General features: G+C 67.2%; 4 protein-coding genes across 10 annotated transcripts; 3 read left to right on the top strand and 1 right to left on the bottom strand.

Moving 5' to 3' along the window:
* Window positions 1-1,451: 1,451 nt before the first annotated feature.
* FAM110A (family with sequence similarity 110 member A) lies at window positions 1,452-5,177 on the bottom strand. Of its 2 annotated transcripts, none has more exons than XM_065691267.1 (2): window positions 5,160-5,177; window positions 1,452-3,269 (listed from the first exon to the last, which is right to left on the bottom strand). In XM_065691267.1, exon 2 carries the CDS (start codon window positions 3,198-3,200, stop codon window positions 2,130-2,132), a length of 1,071 nt encoding a protein of 356 aa, XP_065547339.1. In that variant the 5' UTR covers window positions 3,201-3,269; window positions 5,160-5,177; the 3' UTR covers window positions 1,452-2,129. The 2 variants fall into 2 exon arrangements, with proteins under 2 accessions (XP_065547339.1, XP_065547338.1); XM_065691266.1 differs by lacking the exon at window positions 5,160-5,177 and adding an exon at window positions 4,329-4,403.
* A 1,263-nt stretch (window positions 5,178-6,440) lies between these two features.
* SLC52A3 (solute carrier family 52 member 3) lies at window positions 6,441-12,634 on the top strand. Of its 5 annotated transcripts, none has more exons than XM_065691265.1 (4): window positions 6,441-6,594; window positions 10,790-11,844; window positions 12,074-12,197; window positions 12,327-12,634. In XM_065691265.1, exons 2-4 carry the CDS (start codon window positions 10,826-10,828, stop codon window positions 12,537-12,539), a joined length of 1,356 nt encoding a protein of 451 aa, XP_065547337.1. In that variant the 5' UTR covers window positions 6,441-6,594; window positions 10,790-10,825; the 3' UTR covers window positions 12,540-12,634. The 5 variants fall into 5 exon arrangements, with proteins under 5 accessions (XP_065547337.1, XP_065547335.1, XP_065547334.1 ...); XM_065691263.1 differs by lacking the exon at window positions 6,441-6,594 and adding an exon at window positions 9,865-10,052; XM_065691261.1 differs by lacking the exon at window positions 6,441-6,594 and adding an exon at window positions 10,078-10,476.
* Window positions 12,614-21,094, top strand: SCRT2 (scratch family transcriptional repressor 2). 2 transcript variants are annotated; one of them, XM_065691269.1, is made up of 2 exons: window positions 12,614-12,719; window positions 18,384-21,094. In XM_065691269.1, the coding sequence occupies exons 1-2, from the start codon at window positions 12,614-12,616 to the stop codon at window positions 19,088-19,090; spliced, it is 813 nt and encodes a 270-aa protein (XP_065547341.1). In that variant the 3' UTR covers window positions 19,091-21,094. The 2 variants fall into 2 exon arrangements, with proteins under 2 accessions (XP_065547341.1, XP_065547340.1); XM_065691268.1 differs by lacking the exon at window positions 12,614-12,719 and adding an exon at window positions 16,056-16,267.
* Window positions 21,095-22,355: 1,261 nt separating this feature from the next.
* Window positions 22,356-23,130, top strand: SRXN1 (sulfiredoxin 1). The gene is made up of 2 exons (XM_065691270.1): window positions 22,356-22,665; window positions 22,761-23,130. The coding sequence occupies exons 1-2, from the start codon at window positions 22,396-22,398 to the stop codon at window positions 22,962-22,964; spliced, it is 474 nt and encodes a 157-aa protein (XP_065547342.1). The 5' UTR covers window positions 22,356-22,395; the 3' UTR covers window positions 22,965-23,130.
* The last annotated feature ends 258 nt before the right edge of the window (window positions 23,131-23,388 follow it).

The raw sequence follows: 23,388 nt of genomic DNA, 5'->3' as shown, positions 1-23,388 counted from the left end.
ACACGTGTGCATGCCCACGGCCCTGCGTGCACACAAACCCATGGACACACACGTGTGCATGCCCACGGCCCTGCGCGCACACGTGCACGGGATCACACACACGCAGCAGCACATGGGCTCTGCGGGGACACGCAGGTGCTGGGATGCTGTAGCTAAGCCGAAGGGCCAGAGGGACACCCCCCCCACCCCGTCCTTGGCAGCAGCATCAAATTTAGACCAAGCCCTGGGCCACGCCGAGCCGAGGAATCCGGCAGCGCAGCCGGTGCTGCCAGCGCCCTGAACCGCTTCCCAGTGAGCTTTCCTGAGGGGGAATCCTGGCCCCCAACATGTGCCTGGGGTTACCGTCACCCCGAGGGTTCCAGCTCCTGCGCCCCACGTGCCATCATTAAGGATCCCTTAAGTGTGTGCTTCCTCCCCAGCCTGATTTGTCAGCCTGACTCACGGGGCCAGATGCCATCTCCACATCCTGCCCACCACGTGCTGCCCACCACAATCTGCACACCACATCCTGCCCATCACTGCCATATCCCAGGCAGCCGGACCTGCCCGTATCCCAGCAGGAGCTGGATGGATCCTGCACCCTGGGCAGTGGCTTTGGGCAAACACTCAGAGTGCAGGAGCCAGGATGGAGGGGGAAACACTTCATCCCTATGAGGGCTCTTTTGGGGACCCCAAGTATCCCTGTCAGGGGTCATGCAGGTGTGTGCATGGATGTTGGGCACATTTATGTGCGTCCGTGCATGCATGGGTGTGTGTGCATGGATCTGACCCCTTCAGAAACGAAACCTGCAGCCCTGCAGTTGGACCTTGCCCCTGGCCTCTCACCACTGCTGCCACCGAGCAGCACCCGTGCCCCGCACACTGGCTCCCAGCACACGGAGCCATTTGTAGCCATGGCCCCAGACACCGCTGCCGGAGCTGCAGGGAGGCAGCGGCAGGGCCGGGGGCCAGGCAGGGTCCCCAGGGTGCAGTCATTGGTGCCTTGGTGCCCCTTCCCCTGCAGCCACCCACTTGCATGGGGGGGACCTCCCAGGCGCAGGCAGCACCCCCAGTGCTGGGAGGCTGCGGGGGGCAGCCCGGGGGTAACACCCGGCTGCTTTTCATCTTCAAAGCTCTCCCTGCGCTCCCTTTCATCCTCAGCCCGCCTCGGAGGTCCCGGCTATCGCCGCCCCATCTCAGCATCCCCGAGCAGCCGGGGCCCGGCCAAGCCCCATGGGAGGCTGCACGGTCGGCACGGTGCTGGCTGCGGCACAGAGGGGAATCCCGCGGGAAGGGCTCTGCCGGGACCTGCCGGAACCAACCGCCGTCGCGCCGTGCCTGCCGGGCCCCGCGCTGGCACGCTACGGCACGGCACCGGTGTTCCCATCGGCACCCGGCACCGGGGTGGGCACCCTGAGGGTCCCTGCCCCATCCCGACCTCACCTCCTCGAGAGACAGCACCGCAGCGAGCATCCAAAGCACAGAGATTTAATAAAACCGCCTGCATTGGTGTCGTTATCGCTCTTTACAGGTCACACATCAGGAAAACCGGTGGAAATGAGGAAAAGACCACCAACGTCATCGTCATAAATAGAAGGTGTCCAGGAGGGGACACGAGCACTCGCGGACACTCACTCACACACACACACAGAGCCCTGCGAGCTCGAAGTGAGGGGTTCACATTTGCCCCCACCCCACAAAGCACCCAGCTTCACCCAGACCATTAAAATGGGGGGCCCCAGGATGCAGCCCCCACCCCAGTCAGCACGGCCCCCTCAGGGGGCTCTGTGCAGGGGAGGAACAGCCCCTTACCCCCCACCCATGGGTGCCGGTGAGGAGCAGGGCAGGCAGGGTGACCACACACAGGCTCCCATGCAAATGGGCAATGGGAAGGTGGTGAGGACCCGCCGTGCACCCATGGACATGGGTGTCCTTTGCCTTGCCATGGGGTCACAGTGACCTGGCTCTCCGGTGCTGGCACAGGGTTCTGATGGAGCCGGTGGGACGGATGCGTGGCCACCGCACCAGGGAAGCAACGACGGGTCTGAGTTCAAGGGTCCCATCCCTGCCAAGAGGTCCCCGGGTCCTCCGTGTCCATCATCGCCTTCTATGAGCAACCCACCCCGGTGTCCTCCACCACCGCGGCACGGCTACACGTTGGAGACCTGCTGGTGCTCCCTGGCCTGGCGCAGCCCATACAGCCACTTGATGACACGGGCGTTGCGCTCGATGACGGAGATGCCGTAAGGGACGCGCTCGGGCGGGCGTCCCTCCGGCGTGGCCGCGCTGGGCGGCGAGCGGCCGCCCTCCGAGCTGGCCGTGCTCACGCTGTGGAACTTGAGGGAGACGATGTCGGAGCTGGCGCGGGCGAAGCGCTCGGCGCCCGTGTCCTGCAGCTCCTCGGGGTCCAGGCCGCAGTAGTTGAAGAAGCGCTCCAGGTCGGCGGTGGCCCGCGAGAGGCGGTCGCTCAGGTCCGACTTGGAGCGGTGCAGCACCGGCTGCCGGCGCGCGCTCTCGGGGCGGGCAGGCGAGCTCCGTGCCGGGGCTGCCGGCAGCGCACCGGGGATGGGGGATGCGGGTACCGGTGTCACAGGTGTCACTGGTGTCACGGGTGTCACTGGTGTCATCGGCGTCACCGGTGTCACCGGCCCCCGTGGAGCCCCGCAGGGACGCACGTCCACCCTCCGCACGGCCACGCTGCCGGGGGGCTTGGTGGCAATGGGACTCTCCGGTGGTTTGGCAGCGCCATCCGCCCCACTGCACCGCGGCGCCGGCGCCTCCGCCCTCCACTTGCAGTCCCTGCCCAGCGGGTTCTCCGCCTTGGGGAAGGGGCTGTCGCAGAGGTTGATGAGGTTGTTGAGGATCTCCAGGTCGAGGCAGGTCTTGGTGCCAGCAGGCTCGGCGCGACGTGGTCCCGGCGCTGCCCTGCGGCTGGGGGTGAGCACCGCCCGGCGCACCCCCGCTGTGAAGAGGGGCTGCTTGAGCAGCGGTGGCTTCACCGGCTCCTGCCTGGTGCTGGCGACCTGCTGGCTCTTCACGTACTTGGCCTTGTCGGCCTCCAGCCTCTCCACCGCGCTCGGCTTCCCGGCACCCGGCTCTGTGCCACGGCGGAAATAAGCTGGGCCCTTGCGGAGGATGCGGATGGGCATGGTCGAGGTGAAGGGAGCCGGCACCGGCACCCCTTTCATGGCGTCTCTGGCCTGCAGCGCCTCAACGGGCATCCTCAGCGCTGGCACCACGGCACCGGGTGGGTGCCCGGCAACCGCAGCGATGGGTTCACGTGCCGGCAGCTGCAAAGAGAGCCTGGAGTGAGCGTGGTGCTGCTGCCCCTGCCCGGCCCCCGGCCCCACCGCAGACAAAGGCTGCCCGGGCTGTGTGCGGTGCCGCACTGTCTGCGCCGGCAGCGCCGGGCTGCTATTTGAAGGCAGGAACCACGCCTCCATCACCACCGCGGCCTCCCCGGCACCGTGCATGGCCAATCGGCACAGCCGGCCTGCTTCAAACCGCACCCGGGCCAATGGGGATGGCGGGGAGGGAGCCCCAGCCACGGCAAGGGGCACCCCGGGGAGCGAAGCTGGGGTGGAGGGGGGTGGTTTGGTCCTGCACCCCTCAGTGATGCTCTGCCTGCATCGCCTGTGCCCAAGGGTGCATCACCTGCACCAAGGGCTGCATCTCCCGTGCCTGGGGGTGCATCACCCACATCAAAGGATGCATTGCCTGCACCCAGGGGTGCAATGCTCATGCCCAGGGGTGCATCACCTGCATCAGGGGGTGCAACACCTACATCAAGAGGTGCAGTGCTCATGCTCAGTGGAGCATCACCTACTCCCAGAGGAGCATCCCCCATGTCCAGGGGTGCAACACCCACCCCTCCCACCCACCACCCTGCCAGGCTGGGGGCTCTGGAGCTCTGCTCCCCCTGCTCTCCATTCCCCAGCTCCCTGCTCCCACCTTGGATCCCATTGGAAAGCACCACCGGGGTTTTCCACCCGAACTTGCCCGGTCGAGGTGCGCTGGGAGCGGCTCTGGGGCCCCGCTCACCCCACGTCCCTGGGCCCCTGCCAACCCCAACAATCACAACCGCCCTCCCCAGCGGTCGCACCGAGCCCCGGCCTGCCCATAGCAGCCTGGGGAGGGTCCAAACCAGCCCTGAACCGCATTGCAGCCCCTTCCCATCAGCCCCCAGTGCCCCCGCCCAAGGGTGGGCAGAGCTGGAGGGGTCCCAACACACGGAGGGGCTCAGGCAGCTGGAGGGGGGGGCACATGGGGTCGGATCTTCCCCCTGTTCCCAAGCTGCTTTGAGCCCCCCAGCATTGGTGACCCCATGCTATGACAGCCCCGGCACTCACCAGGTGCAGCGGTGCCGTGGCCGCGGTCCCTCCTGCGGTGGCCCCAGCGGCTGCCGTCACCGTCACCGCTCCCCGGCACAACAACTTCCTGGGTGCCACCCAGGGCCCGTCCCAGCATCACCGCGGGCGGCCGGAGCCAGCACCGGCACCCACAGCACCACGGGCACGGCCGCGCCGAGCCACACGCACCAGTGCATCGGCGTCTGCGCCCCAATGGGGACCACGCACAGGTCCTCGGCTTGCAGAAGGTGCAAACGTGCCCCCCCCCCCCCCCCCCGGAGGCAAAGCGGGGACACGGCTCCACGCTGCTGTGGAGCTCGGGTTGGTGCCGGAGGCTCAGCCCCAGGGTGAGCCGTGGGGTGGCTCTTGTGGCACAAGGCTGAGGGCACAGGGTCCCCAGCACAGCCATGCGGGCAGCGTGGGTCCCCTCCCTGCCTGGCCGGCAGGGACGGCCGGGCCGGGCACAGCCTGCTGCTCCGCATTCCTGCGGTGCTGAGCCTCCTGCGCTGGCACGGCCGGGCTGCACCGAGCAGGGCTGAGCCAAGCCACCCCCCAGACACCCCAAAACACGGCCACATTGTCCCATGCCCCCAGCCCGGCCGGAGCATGGGGATCCAAACGCCAGGGCTCAGAACCCCACCTACCCTGGGGGATGCCCAGCCATGGCCCCAGCTCCAATCCCTCCTGGTGCGGGCAGCACAACCGGGCTCACTTGGCGCACGGAATGACCCAGGCAGTGCTTCCAGGGAGCCATGCCGGGAGATGTGTGCTTGTGCCCCCCTCGCCAAGTGATCCCGCTGGCACAGGACCAGCACCGCCTCCAGCACCCACCTGGATGGGCCCTGCGATGTGGGAGCCGGCCCGGCACGGCTCAGCCGCCACAGCGCTGCTCCCTGCGCTCGTCCGGGCTGTCCCGATGTCCCTGCGCGTCCCGGTCCCCAGCCGCGTCCTCCCCTTCTCCCACCGGGAGCTGCTCTGCACCGCGACTGCTCCCGCTGAGTCAGTGCTGGGCGAGGACGAGCTCACATGGGATTAAAACCGTGGGGCATCCTCCATGCCAGGCTGCGTCACGCAGCGTGATGGGACATGGTGACGTCCCGGCGTGGTGCTGGTTCAGCCGCGGTGCTGGATGGGGATGCACGGCCTGAGGTGCTCCCGCTGCCAAAGCCAAATCACCTCTGGATGCCCCCTGCCTGCTGTGGGCAAAGGGTCCGGGTGCCCTGGCAGGGATCCAGGGAGATGGGAAGGTTCCCAGCCTGGCTCCCTGCCGGCACAGCAGGCAGCAGGGCCTGCTCCGACTTGGAAAACTTGCCTTGCTCCCGCATGCACCCAGCAGCCCTCTGTAATGAACTCCAAACCACAGGAAAACAACCCGGAGAGTGGGAATGGAGCTGATGGACCGGAGCGGGGTCACCAAGCCTGCGGCCACAAAGCCCTGCAGGCCTGAACCCAGCCCTGGGGTGGCTCCAGGTGCCATGGTGCAGGCGTCTCCCGTGGCGAGGAGCGGATGGAGCCGTGTGCTTTTCCAACTGCTCTTGGAAGCAAGACAAGGAGCAGGCGGAGAGCAAAGAGCTGAGTGAAACACATGGAAAACAGTGACTGGGTGCCACAGGGCTGCCCTGTGCCTGGCAAACAGCAAAGGGGGATCCACACAATGATCCTGGCTGGAAAACCACTGCTCAGAGCCTGCCCGGATGGGCTGAGCCCCGCCATGGGCACCGAGCCTGCGCAGGGCGCAGCAGCGGGTGCAGGCGGCTGCCCGGGCACGTCGGGTGCTCCTGGAGCGGGGCGTTGGAGCCTCACCCTCACTGGGAGCATCCCAGGGCGGGTTTTGGGAAGGCAGCCAGCGGTGGGAGCGCTCCCCAGCACCTCCGGCACCACCCGGCCTGGCTGGATGGGGCCTGGAGCACCCTGCTCCGGTGGAAGGGGTCCCTGCCCGTGGCAGGGGTTGGAGCTGGAGGAGCTTTAAGGTCATTTCAGCCCGATCCGGGCCGGGGTTCTGTGATGCTGTGTCGGGGGGCAGAGGGACAGGCGGGTGCTGGCGCTGGCTTCGCTCTCACCTCCCACGGGCGCTCAAGGCTGAACCTCCCACTTGTCGCTTCCAGGATTTCCAGGAACTAAACACAGCCTTGAAGGAGCAGAAAACACACTCAGAGGCCAAATCCTTGCTGGAAGTGCTGGGTGGAGGCAGCTGCGGGTGCCAGGGCTCACGGCAGCACCAGGCACAGAATCCCAGAGCCACGAAGCCCCCCAACACCTCTTCTTGGTGAGTGCGAATTCCCAATGGTTCATAACAGCCCCTTGGCACACCGAGGCTGTGCCCGGCTTTGTAGCAGGGAAATCTCCCCTGTGCCATGTGCCCTGACCGAGGGCAAGGCACCGCCTGCTCCTGCCTCAGTTTCCCCAGTTGGCAGGCAGGAGCATCTTCATCAGGGACTGTAGCAATAGGACAAGGGGTGATGGGTTCAAACTGAAACAAAGGAGATCTAGGTTGGATCTATGGCAGAAGCTCTTCCCTGTGAGGGTGCTGAGGCGCTGGCACAGGGTGCCCAGAGAAGCTGTGGCTGCCCCATCCCTGGCAGTGCTCAAGGCCAGGTTGGACACAGGGGCTTGGAGCAAGCTGCTCCAGTGGAAGGGGTCCCTGCCTGTGGCTGGAGCTGGAGGAGCTTTAAGGTCCCTTCCAGCGCAAACCCCTCTGGGATCTGTGATGTGGGTGCTCAATGGGGATGCTCTGGCTGGGTCCAGCACCGCCCTGCTCCGCTCCCCAGGGGCAGAGGGCAGGATGCCGCCCGCACCCCGCTCTCCCCACACGTCTCCGCAGGCAGCAGCTCGGGGCCCGGAGCCGGGAGGTGACAGATGGGGACAGGCCGGGCACGAGGCCTTTGTCTGCGCGGTGGCTGCGGCACGGACACGCAGATGGCGGCTGCCGGCGGGGCCGGGACCGCAGCCCGAGGCCGGGCGAGCGCCGGGCCCTGGGGAGCCGGCCCTTTTGTCGGGGTCTCACCTCCAGCAGCGGCCCCTTCCCCGCAGCAACCCCCCCCCCCCGCCTTTCAACTTTCAACTTGACCTGCTCCTTTCACATGGAAATGGGATGCAAATGGCCCCGGGAGGGGGCTGCCAGCGGCCAGCGCCTGCGACGTGGCAGCGGCTCCCTGCACCCAGCTCTGGGGGTCACACACATGTGCCTGCGGTAGCCGGCGGTCCCTGGGGCGAGGGGGTACCCCTTGTCCCCCTGCAATGGAGCAGCCGCATTCCCCTGCCCTAAAAGAGCATCCCCACTGCTCTCAGTGAAGCAGCTACTCGGGGATGGTTCTTGCTGGGGCTGAGCCTGAGGATGGACCCCGCTAATCCCACCATTTCCTATCCCCATCCTCACCGGTGATGGGGAGGGGGCTTCCTAGTGATCCGGTCACCAGAGCTCGGCAGAGTCCAGTGGCCAGGGACCATTCGGCTCCCCAGTGCTGCCATCTGCCTCCACGGCCTTGGCTCGCATCTGCTGGGGTGCAGAGGGCCGGGGGCTCAGCTGCAGCATGGGAGGGGGCAGCCTGTGTTGGGTGGATCGGGGTGAGGAGCGTGAAGCAGCAGCGTGGGGGTCCCGCACCCAGAGCCCCTCGGGCTGCCCTCGCACGGGTCTCCTTTGTGCTGCCACATTAAACACCAATGCAACACCGTCCCCTCCTGTCCCCAGCCCGGACCAGCCCGAGCCCCTGCGCCTGATTCCTTCTAGCATCTTGGATGTGCTCCCCCACTTCCAGGTCCCCGCAGCACTGGACTGTGCTGGGATAGACTTGTTTTTCTCCATAGGAGCTGGTATGTGGCTGGTTTGGGTTCTTGCTGCAGAGCAGATAAGTCTGGGGTGTTTTGGTTATCACTGAGCAGCTCTTGCATAGCATCAGGGTCTTGTCTGCTTCTCACAGTGCCCAAGCAGTGAGGAGACTGGGGATGCACAGGAAACTGGGGGGGGGGGGGGGTATGGGGATGGGACAGGAGACCTCAGTGAGCAAGGGGCACCCCAAACTAGGGGCTCTCCTACTCAGCAATAAAAGCTGGAGAAAAAGAAGGAAGCAGGAGACATTTGGAGTCACTGTTACACATGGATCTGCTGTGCTGGGACTGGCAGGACATGGGCCTGCGCAGGCAGCAGTGAAGGAATGGGTTGGGTAGGAAGGGACCTTAAAGCTCCTCCAGCTCCAACCCCTGCCCCGGGCAGGGACCCCTTCCACTGGAGCAGCTTGCTCCAAGCCCCTGTGTCCAACCTGGCCTTGAGCACTGCCAGGGATGGGGCAGCCACAGCTTCTCAGGGCACCCTGTGCCAGCGCCTCAGCACCCTCACAGGGAAGAGCTTCTGCCTAAGAGCTCAGCTCAGTCTCCCCTCGGGCAGGTTCAAGCCGTTCCCCTTGGCCTGTCCCTACAGGTCCCTGCTGCACCACACGGCTGGGGCAGGGCTGGAGCCATGGGCAGGGCAGGGCCGGCTGCACAGGGAGGCACAGGGACAGGGACAGGCCAGGCACAGGGAAGGCAGCCCCAGGCTCTGTCCCAGCGACACCCGGTGGGTGCTGTGGGAAGAGCCGCCGTGAGGCACCCTGGGGTGCTGCCATGATGGGGGGGGGGGGAAATTGTGCTCCTGGGGTTGACCTGGCCTCACCCCAGTCACCTCCCAGCTGCTGCAAGCGGCTTATCCACATCTCATGTCTTTACTGCCCGTCTGGTGCCACCCTGCTGCCATGTGCCAGGGTGCGCCCGAGGTCGGAACATCGCCACGCTCTGGGTCCCCGAGGGCCCCATGGCAGCCCCTGCCCCTGCAGAGACCCCCGGAGGGGTCAGGCACCAAGTGACATTGCCAGCTGCGGGAAGCAGCCTGAAATAGGTGGGATGTGGTTCAGGCGAGGACACGTGCAAAGCCCAGGACACTGCCAAGAATAGCCACCGGCACCGGGCCAAGCCGGGGGCACCGGGCCAGCGGCCACGCTGCGGTGACAGCCCCGCGCCATGGCAGCCGGCAGCACGTGAGCAGGGAGGGCAGCGGTGGTCCCGGGCAGGGGATGGGATGTCCCCGGGCTGGCAGGAGCTGGAGGCGCCGCAGTTGGACTTTGGCCACCGGGACGGAGTTTGGAGCTAAAGGCTCCAGCGCCTGGGGTTGGGCTGTGCGGGAAGAGCTGGAGGAAACCAGGAACCCACTGGGAAGAGAGGCAGCAGCCAGGGGGGTGCTGAGCCCCTGTCCCCTCCGGCCGTGCCCCACGCCCAGGCTGACACCAGCCAGCCCCTGTCCTGTGGCGGGGGGGCTATGGCTGGGGTAGGAGCTGGTCCCTCTGACCATGAGGATCCCCTGGGGAGCAGGACCCGCCCCCCAAATCCCTCCAGGAACTACCGCGCGTTTCCTTGTGCTTTCTGATGGCTTTTATCCCATCGCACCCTGTGCTGGCAGCCGACCCAGCCGGTGGCTCACGTGTTTCCCCGCGACCTGCTGGGACCCCCCCGTCAAGGGCAGGAGCCCTGAACCGCGCCTGAGCACGTGGAGGAGCACACGGGGACCCCCCCCCCCCCCCCCCCCCGCGGGGTCTCCACCGGCCGGGACCCAGCCGAGGACCGGCACAGGAGCAGAGGCGGCGGCCGCGCGGGGCCCGCCGGTCTCCGGTCCGCATCCGGAGGCGGTGACGTTGGCCTCGCGTCACGGCAGCCGGGCCCCGCTCCCGGCCGCGGCGGCAGCCGGTTCCCCGAGGCGCAGTGAGTTCCCTGCCATGACATTGCTGCAGGACCGGTCAGACCAGGAGCCCGCTTCCGCGCTGGCTCCCGCTCCGTCCCGCCGGGCCCGGTGCCACCCCGCAGGGCCGGGGCCATGGGCGGCTGGGTCTGGGCAGACCCGAGCTTCACCCGTGGGGCCGTGCGGCCGCGGGGGTCAGTGCTGGCCGGAGCGGGCGGCGAGCCCGGGGCAGGGGATGCGGCCGGGTCCCCGCTGAGTCAGCGCGCAGGCAGGAGCCGGGCCCGGTTCGCAGGTGGGGCTGCCGGGAGAGCCCTTCTCGCCGCAGGCGCTGGAGCCCGCCCGGATGCCGCGGGGCGCGGCGGGGAGGAGACGGGCGCTGCGGGCGCGGTGGGAGGTTCGAGCGCTCTGCTCCCGGCAGAGCCGCTGCCCCGGCCCCCCGGCGCCCAGGTGAGAGCCGCCGCCAGCCCGGGCCACGCCGTGCCCTGACCCGGGACGGGCCCAATGGCCACAGGGTCCCTGCCCCGTGCCTGTCCGGGATGCGGCCCAGCGCCGTGGCTGTGCGGAGCAGGGGGATCCGGTGGGCTTGTAGGGGGGCAGGAGGGGTTGGGAATGGGCCGCGGTGCTCTGTGGGTCCCGCGCCACATTGGGGTGATGGGGAGGAGGCGCTCTGCCCGCAGAGGGAGGTCGCAGGCAGGGCCATGGGTTGGGGTCCGGGGGGGTCAGGTCTCACCCCACCGCTGATGCAAACCTCTCCCCGCAGCACAGCAGCATCGCCCCCGAGCAGCCATCCCTGAGCATGGCGCTGCTCACCCATTTCCTCGCCTGCACCTTCGGCATGGGCTCCTGGGTGGCCATCAACGGGCTGTGGGTCGAGCTGCCGCTGCTGGTGACGGTGCTGCCGGAGCAGTGGGGTCTGCCATCGTACATCACCATCATCATCCAGATGGCCAACGTGGGGCCGCTCTTCGTCACCCTCATGCACCGCTTTCGGCCCGGCTTGCTGAAGGAGGAGGCTGTAATCTATGTGGTGGTGTCTGTGGGTGTCCTGGCCTGTTTACTGTTAGCCTTCCTCTGGAACTACACATCCTCCATCGCCGGGGCACCCCACAGCACCGCCTTCCTGCTCCTCACCTTCTTCCTGGCCCTGGTGGACTGCACTTCCTCCGTCACCTTCCTGCCCTTCATGATGCAGCTGCAGCCCCAGTTCCTCAACACCTTCTTCGTAGGTGAAGGGCTCAGCGGGCTGATCCCTGCTCTCATTGCCCTGGCCCAGGGCTCTGGCATCTCCACCTGCGACAACACCACCTTGGTCAACGTCACCATCAGCAATGAGACCGTGGAGAGCACCATCTCCCAGACCCGCTACCTCCCAGCCAAGTTCTCCACCCTCGTCTTCTTTCTCCTCATGACGGCGATGATGCTGGCCTGCTTGCTGGCCTTCTTCTGCCTCGACAGGCTGCCCAAGGAGTGGGAGCTCTCCCAGCAGCAGCTCTTTCCCAGCAATATCATGCTGAGCTCAATTGACCAGACCCCCAGTGAGGAAGGAGGCTCCCGGCTGAGCGGAGGCTGCCCATGCCCAAAGGATGCCAGGGGGCTGACGAGCATCGTGCCGGAGCAGGCCTCCTACTCCCTGGCCAAGCTCACCTTCATCTACCTCCTCGTTGCTTGGGTGAGCGCTCTGACCAACGGGGTCCTGCCCTCCGTGCAGTCCTACTCCTGCCTGCCCTATGGCAACACCGCCTACCACCTCGCCACCACGCTCAGCGCCATGGCCAACCCTCTGGCCTGCATCGTGGCCATGTTCCTGCCCGGCAGGTGGGTATCAGGGTGCTGATGGCCATGGTGGGGTGCACCCCGGGGGCTTCCGCCTCCGAAACAGGCCCTGCTTTGCAATGGGGGAAGAAGGAAGCGTTGGATGGGAGAGGGGCTGTGGGGCTCCCGTGCCCTGGCAGCAGAGACACCGCAGGGAAGGAGGATGGAGCCTGTGCCGTGGGTCTGTGCCCCTCACCAGTGTTCCCCAGTGTCACCCACATGTCCCTTGCAGGTCCCTGGCCCTGCTGGGCACCTTCACCATGCTGGGGACAGGCTTTGGTGCCTACAACATGGCCATCGCGGTGATGAGTCCCTGCCCAATCCTCCAGCAGTCCCAGTGGGGAGATGTCACCATTGTAAGTCACTGGGTCCCCCTCACCCGGCGAGGTCTCTGGGGCCACCCCAAGCTCTGTCCTCACCACAATGTCCCCTATCCCCACCTTGGGCACCCCCCCACAAGCCCTGCTGACCGCTCTCCCCTCCAGGTCCTCTCCTGGGTGCTCTTCACCGGGACGCTCTCCTACGTGAAGGCGATGGCCGGGGTGATCCTGCGCAGCTGCAGCCGCAACGAGCTGGTGTGGTACGGGGCGATGGAGCAGTTGGGCTCCCTCCTGGGGGCCCTGCTCATGTTCCCCCTTGTCAACGTCTACTCCTTGTTCACATCGGCCGACTTCTGCAGCCTGCAGTGCCCGGCGTGAGCACCCCCGGACACCCCCTCTTGTCACTGTGCACCCAAAGCCAGTGAGGGCCGGGAGGCAGCGCTGGCACTGGGATGGCTGCGGGCACGCGTCCCCACCGGGCTCTGCCGTGTCCATGGGCTGGGGCAGCTCCGTGGCCCCGAGCACCGGGCCTCCCTGTTGTGTTCAAGGCAATAGAAGGTATTTGCTCAGCCCTCGGCTCCCTGCTACCTGCACCCCCCCCATGCCGCTGCCCCCCTGGGTACCACCCGCCTGGGGCCGCGTCCCTTGGGGGGTCTGGCACCGTTTGACATCGTGCCCCAAAGCCCCCCTGTCCCCAGCTGTACCCATGGCCCCAGCAGCATTCCCAGCGGCATTCCCAGCCCTGTGCCATGCAGAGGCTGTCAGTGGGTTTACAGCCAGCTGCAGGGAGCAGGGACAAAGGTGGCTTAAGCAGGGCTGTGCCGGAGACCTGCTGGAGCCTGCCCTGCCCTGGCCATGAGGAAGGGAAGTGGGGGCACAGACCATGGGGCTTTCACAAGGGCCCCACCAGTGGGGAGAAACTGAGGCACAGGGGACTGGGGGAGCCTGCCTGACATTTGCCACCCTCCACAGGGCGCAGTGTCCCCGTCCATGCTTTCTCTTCCCTCTCCATAGCCCTGTGCCCCTCTGTACCCCACCTGAGCCCTGCTGCACCCCAAGCTGGGCAGCACCGGGGCTACAGCACATCCCTGGGCACAGTGACAGTCAGGAGGTGGCACAGGACCACCGGTACCCAACTGCGATGGGGCATGGCAGGCGCTGGTGACCGGGGGGCAACAGCAGCCCCACACCGGGACAGCCCCCGTGCCCCACACGCGCCTGCGCCCCCTCCCCGGGGCACGAGGCAGCCGGGCCTTTGTCCCCAGCCCTTTGTCTGGCAATCTGCTCCGGAGCTGGCGGCAGCGCCAGACCCAGCCTCTGCCTCAAAGCCACTCCGGGGCTCCGGCTGCGGCCCGGCCGCCTCCGGGAACGACGCGGTTGGAATCACTAATGGCCGGCAGCCCCCCACGCCGGCGAGAGGCAGGAGCGAGGGCAGCGGGCTCTGCCCCACGGCACCTCCTGGCTGACCCCACAGCACCAAAGGTCCAGCCCCATGAGGGATGCTCAGTGTCAGGACAAGAGGGATGTGGCCTTTGGGGAGGCACCATGGGGTGATTTGTCTCGTCCCAGGAGCAGGATGCATCCCACGGCCTTTGCAGGGAGAGTGGGAGCTGAAACAGGGACCCGCTCCTGCTGCACCTCACAAGGATGCTCCTGCCCTTGGGACCCTCGCCCACCGGACACCCGCACCCCCCCCCGATCCCCTCCCTCTCGCCAAGGAAACAATCGGCTCCGATGGGAATTATTTCCATACAGCTGCTCAGGAAGGCACAAACCCGGCCGCAGCCGAGGAGAAAGGCTGAGCCTTTCTTCTGGAGCTCCCCTCCCTCCCCAGCCCGGCGGGGGCAGGTTTGGGGGGGGCCCAGGCGCTGCAGTCAGCAATATCAGCACAGCTCGGCAGGACTGATTGCAGGTTATTAACATACATTATCTCAGTCCCCTGCCTCTGAAAGGAGCCGGGTTCCTATTCCCCCTCTCCCAGCCCTCCCTCCCCCTGTCTTTTACACTTAATTACCTCCCTTATTACACCACAGCCTGGAGAGAGACAAAATCCCCGGGCAGCGGGGCAGGCCCGGCCCAACTGGGGCGTAAGTAATGGCCCGTTCTGCCAGCGCCTGCCGGGAGAGCCCCGGCACACGCCTGGATAATGAATCACGGAGCGGAGGCCGGGAGCCCGGTGTGAGGGGGGGGGATCACCGGGAGCAGCCCCGGCAGGAGGCAGCTCCCCGGGGCCATGGTCCTGCGGGAGAGGTGACCTTGAACTTGGCAGAGCCCTGATGGCAGGGATGCTGCAGGGATGGATGGGAGCCGTGACACTGCCGGCGAGGCCTCAAGGGATGGGGGGGGGGGGGGGGTGAGACCCCAGCACGTGTGGGGAGCACCCCGGGCTCCCCCCCCCCCCCCGGCAATGGCCTGGTTGGGAGGTGCGGAATGCTGAGGGATGCGCTGGGGTCTGCGGTGAGGTGGGATGCTGTGGGACATGTGGGGCTGTAGGCTCTAGGATGCTGAAGGATGTGGTACCCTGTGGGATGGGGGGTGCTGTGAGCTCTAAAGTAGTCTATTTTATACTGTGGATTATGGGATGCCCTGGGCTGTGGGATGCTGTGGGGTGATGTGGGATGCTGTAGGATACCCTGGGCTGTGGGATGCCCTGGATTATGGGGTACCACACAAAGCCATAAGCCCGATGCACTGCCAGGATGGCCCCAGCCCTGGCTCCCAGTCGTGGCTGTGAGCAGTCAGACCCAGGGTGCCTGTCACGGGGGGGCTGCTTTTGACCCCCAGCCCCGATGCCACTTGGCTCCTGCAGCTGGGGGTGCCCAGGGCTGCACTGTGACGGCCGTGCCAGCGCTCTGCCTGCAGTGACGGATGAGGATTGGCCTTAGCTCAGCACCGCACCGCTCAGTACAGCACCGGGCTCAGGCAGAACAGGGCCCGCGGCCAGCCAGGTCCCAGTGTCACCCTCCAGCCCCAGCGGCACAGGGACACCAGCCCCAGGTCACCCGTGCCTGCGGGACTGGGGCTTCATCCTGCTCCGGCAGCCGAGGGGGGGAGAGGAGGCTTCGGTAGGGAACAATGCACCGAGCCCAGCTATTGTTGTGGGCTGCGAAGGTCACAGGCTTCCCCTGGGAAAGGGATGGGGACAGGGACACGGGAGAGGGCGAGAAGGTGGAAAAAGGAACAAGGAAGAGGGGTGGGGAGGAGGAAAGGGATAATGGGCAGGAATGGGGACAGGGCAGAGGGGACAGGGCATGGAAGAGGGGATGGGGATGGAGCCAGAGAACAAGGGACACGGGAAGGGACAAGACAGATGGGAATGGGGACAGAGAACGGGGGTAGGAATAGGGAGCAAGGACAGGGGAAAGGGGCAAGAAACAAGGACAGGGGCCAGAGGTGGAGACAAGGGCCAGGGCCGGGGATGGGGACGGGAGCAGGGCCAAGGACGGGACCCCCGCCCCGCAGCCCCGTCCTTCACAGCCCTGGGGGCTGGCGGCAGGAGACAAAGGCGGTGGGAGGCAGCGGAGCGTGTCCCACCCCCCGTCCCCGCGTGTCCCCATTGTCCGTGTCCGGGGAAGGGGGAGGAGGAACCGGGGGGAGGGACCGGGGACCCCGCATCGCAGCGCTGCCCCGGGCTCCCCGCGCTGCCGGCGGCTCCGGGGGCTCCGGGGGGGGTCCGGGCGCGGCCGGGCGGAGCGGCCCCTTCCCCCCCCCCACCCCGCCGCCTGCCTTCCTCCCCCTTATCCTCCTCCTCGTCCCCTCCTCCTCCTCATCCCTCCTCCTCCTCCTCGCCGCCCTGCTCTCTGCCTGCCTCCCCGCCCCTCGCAGTCGCTCCCCGCTCCTCGCCGTCCGCACCGCGGGGCCGGAGCAGCGGGCGCAGCGCGGGGCCGGGCCGGGCGGGGCGGGGGCCGGTGCCGGGGCCGGGGCCGGTGGCGGTGCCGGTACCGGAGCTGTCCAGTGCTGAGGGCGCCGGCCCGGCCCCGCCATGCCCCGCTCCTTCCTGGTGAAGAAGCTCAAGGCGGAGGCATTCCCGGCCGCCGGGGCCCCCGCGCCCCCCTACACCCCCCTGGAGCCCCCCTACGCGCTGCCCGGCCCCGCCGCCGGTGATGGTGAGTGCGGGGACGGGGGTTCCGGGGGGGCCCCGCCGCCGCTATTGTGTGTGCGACCGCCGGGGCACCGGGTGCAGAGGGAGCGGGGCAGGACGGGGCGGGGGTCTCCGTCGAGCGGGGGTGCAGCGGGGTGGGGGGGTCGGGGTCATCCCTCCGCACCTCTCTCCCCCCCCGGGGGCTCCGGGGCCAGCGGCCTCTGCCGAAGTTGGTCCTTAGGGAAGCATCCCCGGTCTGACAGCGGCATCCCCGCGGGCACCCCCCCGCCCCGGCCGGACCCGCGCCCCCCCAGACCGGGTGCAGCGAGGCCGGTCCCTTCCCATGGCAAGTTCGGGGGGGGTCCGAAGCTCCCGGGGAGCGGGGGGCAGCGGAGCCGCTCCGAGCCCGCAGGTTTCATTGTTCGCAGTGGTGCCTCGAGCCTCCCCGGGAGCGCGGGGGGGGCCGCCGCCTCTCCGGGGTACCGGGAGCAGGCGGGGGAGAGGCGAGGGGCAGCCCCCCCCTCCCCGCAGTGCTGGGAGAGGTGCGGGGGCTGGGCTGGGGGGGGTCTGGGTTCTCTGGGGCTGCGTCCCGCTGGGGAACACTGGGGAGAGTTTTGGGGGTCACTGGGATGCAGAGACCCCAGAGGGGGCGGCCCAGGGACCTGCCCTGGGAGAGGGGACCGAGGGGGGGGTCCTGTCCCAGAGTGGGGGCTGGCGGGTCCTGGCTGCTCGGGTACCGGGATGCTGAGCTGGATGCAGGAATGGGCCTGATCCAGCCACGCACAAGCCAGCACCATCCCAGTGCTGCGTTGTCCCCCTGCCTTTGGCTGCTCCCCAGCCCTTGGTGGGCTTTCTGTGCTGGGGGCAGGGTGTGAGGGCCTGGGGGTCCCCAGCTTCCCCCCTCCCGCACCGGGAAGCGGAGGCCGGTGGGGGAGGGATGTGCTGCAGCTGGGCAGAAGCTGCCGACGCTGCTCTCCTGGAAATAACCTTGCTGCATGCTCGGAGGCAGTGTGAGAAATTGCTGAGCAGAGCGCTTTCTGCACAGCCCGCGCTGTCAGCACAGTGGGGCCGAGCTCTGCCCCTGCCACGCAGCCCCCTCCCCACCGCAGGCACCCCCAGACCTTGTGGAACACCCAACAGCAGCCGCTCGCCCTGGCTGGGGGTCCCGTGGGTTGGAGATCCCATGGGCAGGACCTAGGTTTAGGGATGCTCAGCTGCAGCTGGGGTGGGTGTCATGCACTGCTGAGCCTGGCCGTGCATTGACACCAGCCCCCTGACAGCCCCCACTGCCACCAATGGTGAGGACGTGTCCTCTGAAGCAGGACAAGGGCCGGGCACACAAGGCAGACCACTGGGACCAGTTTGGGGGACCGGGGTGGCCACATGTCCCACGGGGACACTGGCCCCGCAGGGAGAGGACTGCACTGCTCCTCCTGCAGTGACCTTCATGTGCCAGCACGGAGGGATGGGGATGCCCACGCGGTGCCAGCTCTGCCAGGGTCAGGAGCCAGGCCATGAGCAGACCTGCACCAATGTCACACAGGGGTGACACTACTAGAGCAGCACCCGAGCCCCGTTCCGTGCCTGGGGGGCTGCGGGTCCCTCTCCTGGGTGTGAGCCCATTGCCCCGGTGCTGCTGCCCTCCAGGAGCTGCCTCGGATCAGCCCCAGTGGGGGTCAATGGGCGGCTGGGGACCTTTCCAATGCCCTTTGCTGCAGAAGGGAAACCCGGGGTGGGCTTTTCCTGCTCGCCCGGTGCCGGCGGTGGACGGAGCAGAGCTCATTACGGTGAACAATGAGGCTCTGCACCGACAGCTGTGCGGCGGCGGGCGGCCCCCGGGGGCTGCTGCGGCACCGGGGCAGCAGCAGCTGAAGCTTCCGCAGCCCCATCCCGCTCCCACCCCGGGCAGCCCCGCGGGATGGACCCATCCTGCTGCAGATGTGGGGCAAAGTCAGCCCCTGGGTGCGTGAGGCAGCTCCGGTGCTCAAGGGCAGCCCCTGGGGTTGAGCGGACACAGGGACCGGTGCGGGGGGCACAGCCCTGGTTCCACGTCTCCAACGGGCACTTTTGGCTGTGGCTTTTCCCCATCCCCGTCAGTGCCGGCCAGGAGTGACGGTGACCCCGCTGTGTCGCCCCTGCAGGGTACCTCCAGCACTGCCTGGCACCAGCCGGCTATGAGACCGACAAGAAGCAAGGGCTGCCACCGCCACCACCAGACCCGGCCTACGCACCGGGCCATGAGGAGTACAGCGACCCCGAGAGCCCCCAGTCCAGCTTCTCCGCCCGCTACTTCAACGGGGAGGCGGCGGTGACGGACAGCTACTCCATGGATGCCTTCTTCATCACGGACGGGCGGTCGCGCCGGCGCAGCGAGAGCCAGCGCCGCGGCAGCCACCGCCACTCCTGCCCCGAGTGCGGCAAGACCTATGCCACCTCCTCCAACCTGAGCCGGCACAAGCAAACCCACCGCAGCCTGGACAGCAAGATGGCGAGGAAATGCCCGACCTGCGGCAAGGCTTACGTGTCCATGCCCGCCCTGGCCATGCACGTCCTCACCCACAACCTCAAGCACAAGTGCGACGTGTGCGGCAAAGCCTTCAGCCGGCCCTGGCTGCTGCAGGGCCACATGCGCTCACACACCGGGGAGAAGCCCTTCGGCTGCTCCCACTGCGGCAAAGCCTTCGCCGACCGCTCCAACCTGCGCGCCCACATGCAGACCCACTCGGCCTTCAAGCACTACAAGTGCAAGCAGTGCGAGAAGACCTTCGCCCTCAAGTCGTACCTCAACAAGCACTACGAGTCCGCCTGCTTCAAGGGCTCCGAACACAGCTGTGCAATAGGGAACTAGCCCCCCAGCCCCCTGTGGCACATCCACATCCCTATCCCTATCCGCATCCCCATCTCCATTCGCATCCCTATCCCATCCCCATCCCCATCCCCATTCCTATCCCCATCCCTATCCACATCCCCATCCCAACCCTCATCCCCATCCCTATTGCCATCCCTGTCCCCATCCCGGTCCTGGTCCCCGCGCCAGCGCTCCTGCAGCTGCAGCCAGCCCAGCTCTGGCTGTGCCGTGGCTGGAGGACGCGTCCCCACAGACTCACTCCCCCCCGGGGGAGGGTGTCCCAGCTCTCCTGGGAAGGGCTGGATCCAGCCGGGACCACAGCAGGACCCGGCTCCTCGCCCACAGGTCCCTGAGCCCCCCCGCAGCCAGGCAGGTCTCTCTGCGGGGACCTCAGGACCTCTTCCAGACCCAGGAGAGACTTTTCCTCCCCAGCTCCTGGCTTTCACCTCTATTTATTTAATTTATTACCATTATTTATTTAGAGCTGCTGCTTCTCCTCCCCGGGGGATCCCGGGGGAGAAAAGACACTTTTCTGCTCCCCCCCCAGGAGCAAAACCTCACCTTGACCCCTAACACTGATGGGACCATGGGCTGGCGCTACCGATGGCTCGGCGGGACTGATGGATGGTGCGGCTGGGCTGTCGGTCACCCCTGGAGTCTGGGGTCCCTGCAGCCCACACTGCACGGGCCCTGGGGCACCCTGATGCCCCTGGCCAGCACGATCCCATGGGACATGGCCCCGCGGTGCTCACCTTGGCACTGTGGGTCCATAGCCCTAGGAAGGGCAAGGGGCCCCCAGCAGAGCCCCAGGGGACACATCCCTTGCTGGCTCCCAGCTTGGGCAGGCACAACTGGGCTCTGCCATGGTGATGGGCTGGGGAACAGCCCCCCCGGGCCAGTGCAGCCCCCTTGCTGTGCAAACAGCCAGGCTGGTGACTGGGCTGAACAGCCAGCCCTGGGGCAGCACCCAAGCCCCCAGCCACCCCTCATGTCCCCACAGCCTCTGCCCAGACCCTTTGCCAGCCCCCCTAACCCATCGTCCCCCCGCCTGCGCTCAGGAGGAGGGGTCAGTGTAGCCGTCAAGTTTGGGTGAGTCTATTTATATTATTCTTATTTATATTATTTATAACTTATGCTTTTCACTATTTATTTGCCAAGACTGGCAGGGCCGTGCCAGCGCTGGAGGTGGCAGAGCTGCAGCAGAGCCGCCGTCCCCAGGACACAGCCACGGTGACCCGGATGGGGACGGCACCCCGAGAGCGGATCATGCAGCAGGCACAGAGGCAGGAGGGCGTGAGCTGGGAACCCGGGGCTCTGCGCCCTGCACGCCTCCTCCAGAGGCAAAGCCCTTCTCCCTTTGTCTGCCTCGCTGCTCCCTGCCCAGCGGGGACAAACCAGCCCATTCTATGCAACGTCCCAGCGGAGCATCCCTGGAGCAAGCGCCGTGCGTGCGGCATCCCGGAGCGGGGCCCGACCCGCGCCTCCGCTTCCTACCTCGGGTCGCGAGCTGCCACGGCCCCATCACCCCGTGCCGGTCCCCGGTACCTGCGGGGTCCAAGCCCGGCACCCGGCGGGGCTCGCGTTCCCCACACGCAGTCTTCCTGCGCCGTCTTCCTCCCTGCAACGTCTTCCTCCCGCCGCCTCGGTGCTCCCCTTGCTCGCAGGCTCCGCGCCTCCCCGGGGATGTCCCTGTCACGGTCCTCGCTGCCGTGGCCTCCGCACCCCGCGCAGGGGCAGAGCAGGGCCGCGGCCGCGCAGGCAGCCACAGCGCATTCGCAGCCGGGCAGGCTTCCCCCGCGGTGCCGGCGCGGCCCCGCGCCTCTGCCCCCGTCTCTCCTGTAAATAGCAGACACTACAGCAATAATTTTCCGTGCATGATGATAGATTTTTTCTGCCAGGTTTTGTACTCGCCAGCCCCCAGTAGGAGAAATCCACTGAGAACCGGCCGCCCGCAGTATTACTTGTAACGCAATTCAGGGATATAAAAGGGATTTCTGCCACTAACCGTGTGTCTCGGGGCGTTTATACCGGGGGGAGCGGGTGGTGGATCCCCATCCCGTGGAGCCGTGTCCCAAGGGCATCACCTGCCCCGAGCCAAGGGGTGGATGTGTCCTGGCACCCGGAGCACCCAGGCCTGCCCGCTTTGCCTTGCCAGCACCAGAAGGAGCCAGACATCCCCTGCTGCGGTGAGCGGTGCGCTGGGAGCATCGCCCTGCCTGGGGATGCGGCAGAGCAGTGACCTGGAAGTAAAGCGCCGTGCGAAACCCTGGCAGCGGGGCTCGGAGCCCGGCGGGCAGCCTCGGGGGGGGGGGGGGGGTTGGGGGGGCAGCGATGGGGCTCAGCTGTGATGGATGGGGAGGATTTGGTGTTTGCATCCCCTCCTGCCCGCACAGAGGTGCAGATGGGGCAGGGGTGAACAGCTCCAGGGCAGGCAGGAGCTCCTGGACCCCACTCGCTGCCTTCCCTCCCCACGGATGGGTGCCAAAGGGAAAAGGTGAGTTATCTGGGGCCTCCAGGACGTCAGCAAAGCCCTCGCTGAACCCTGTGGTCTCGGTGACATCGGTGCTGCCCCTCAGGCACAGTGATTCACCTGTGAAGTCACCACCGGATTCATCCTGACAAAATCTCATCCCGCAGCTTCACAAACCGGTCCCTGACCATCCCCATCACTGCTCCGCACACGGGCAGTGCCCGGCCACACTGGTGTGTTTCTGAGTCGGTGCTGGGGCTGGGGACCCTCCATGCGCCCCGGGAGCCAGGGTGAGGGGACCGGGAGCTGCCATCCACCAGCATCACAGATCCAGGCTGCCGTGGTTGCAGCCACCAGTGGAATATGAGACCCAGCTCTTCCCAGGAGCCTCTGCACCATTTGGAGCGCTGGGCTGGAGAAATGACCTAGAAAGATTCAGAGCCGGAATGCTGCGGTGTGTGCCTGACTGCAGAGCATCGGCGCTGCACTGCTCAGCTCGGGGGCTGCTTCGTGCCTCCTCTTCCTCCCCGAGGACCCCATGGGCATCAGTGCAGCAGGGGTGGGTGGGGGCACATCCCAGCTCCTGTGAGGTGCTGCAGGCTGAGCCTTAGTGCCCCACATGGCCAGGCAGGAGCAGAGACCCCCGGGCAGCCCCCAAGCAGCAGCAGAGGCCCCCAACACATGGAGCAGCCCCGGAGCAGGGCTCATCCCTACCTACAGCCTCGCCGGGACGGAGAGCAGCGGGCACCAGGCCAGGCCGCGCTGGCACCGGGCCCGCAGCCGGTCCTGCCCCTTCACTGTGACTCTGCAAAACCTCGGGGCGGGCGCGGTGGCGATGACGGTGGCGATGGCCGGGCCGGGAGGAAGTAAAGGGGCCCGGCTGGGCGCTGCCCTGCTCGGGGTGGAGCGGTGCGTTCGGCCGGGCCCGCAGGAGGAAGGACGAGGCCAGCTCCGGGCAGCAGCAGCCATGGCCGAGCCCGGGGACCAGAGCATCCACACGCAGCACATCTCGGCCGTGCACAACGTGCCCATGCGCGTCCTCATCCGGCCCATCCCTGCGCAGCTGGAGCCGGACAAGGTGCGGAGCCTGATGGAGACCCTGCAGGTGAGCGGCCCCGCTCCCCCGGGACCCCTCACCGTGACGGGGACCCCCGGCACAGGCGGTGGCGGTGTCACTGCCGGGGGTCTTGTCCTTGGCAGGAGGACCCCGAGCGGGTGCCCCCCATCGACGTGCTCTGGATCAAGGGCACCCAGGGCGGGGATTACTTCTACTCCTTCGGGGGCTGCCACCGCTTCGCCGCCCACCAGGCGCTCAACCGGGAGACCATCCCCGCCAAGATCATCCCGTCCACGCTCAGCGACCTCCGCACGTACCTGGGCTCTTCCACGCCGCTCCTGCGCTAGCCCGGGGCACCGGCGCGGCGGCGACAGCAGGTGGCGCTGTTGTGACGCGCTGAGCCGATACTGGCGGCGGGGACGGGGATAGACCGGGATGGACCGGGATAGACCGGGATGAACCGGGATGGACCGGGATGGACCGGGATAGACCGGGATGAACCGGGATGGACCGGGATGGACCTGGATGGACCGGGATAGACCGGGATGAACCGGGATGGACCGGGATGGACCGGGATGAACCGGGATGGACCGGGATGGACCGGGATAGACCGGGATGAACCGGGATGGACCGGTATGGACCGGGATAGACCAGGATGGCAATATGAACAGGGATGAAGACGGGATGGGAGAGAATGGACCCAGGACGGGATGGGATGAACTGGGACGGAGCAAGATAAGATGGACCAGGTGGAACCGGGATGGGATGGGA

Source organism: Lathamus discolor, chromosome 11 (genome assembly GCF_037157495.1).
Source record: "Lathamus discolor isolate bLatDis1 chromosome 11, bLatDis1.hap1, whole genome shotgun sequence".
Classification (NCBI taxonomy): domain Eukaryota; kingdom Metazoa; phylum Chordata; class Aves; order Psittaciformes; family Psittacidae; genus Lathamus; species Lathamus discolor.
Note: the sequence above shows the minus strand (reverse complement) of the source record. Positions and strands in the feature narration are given on the sequence as shown.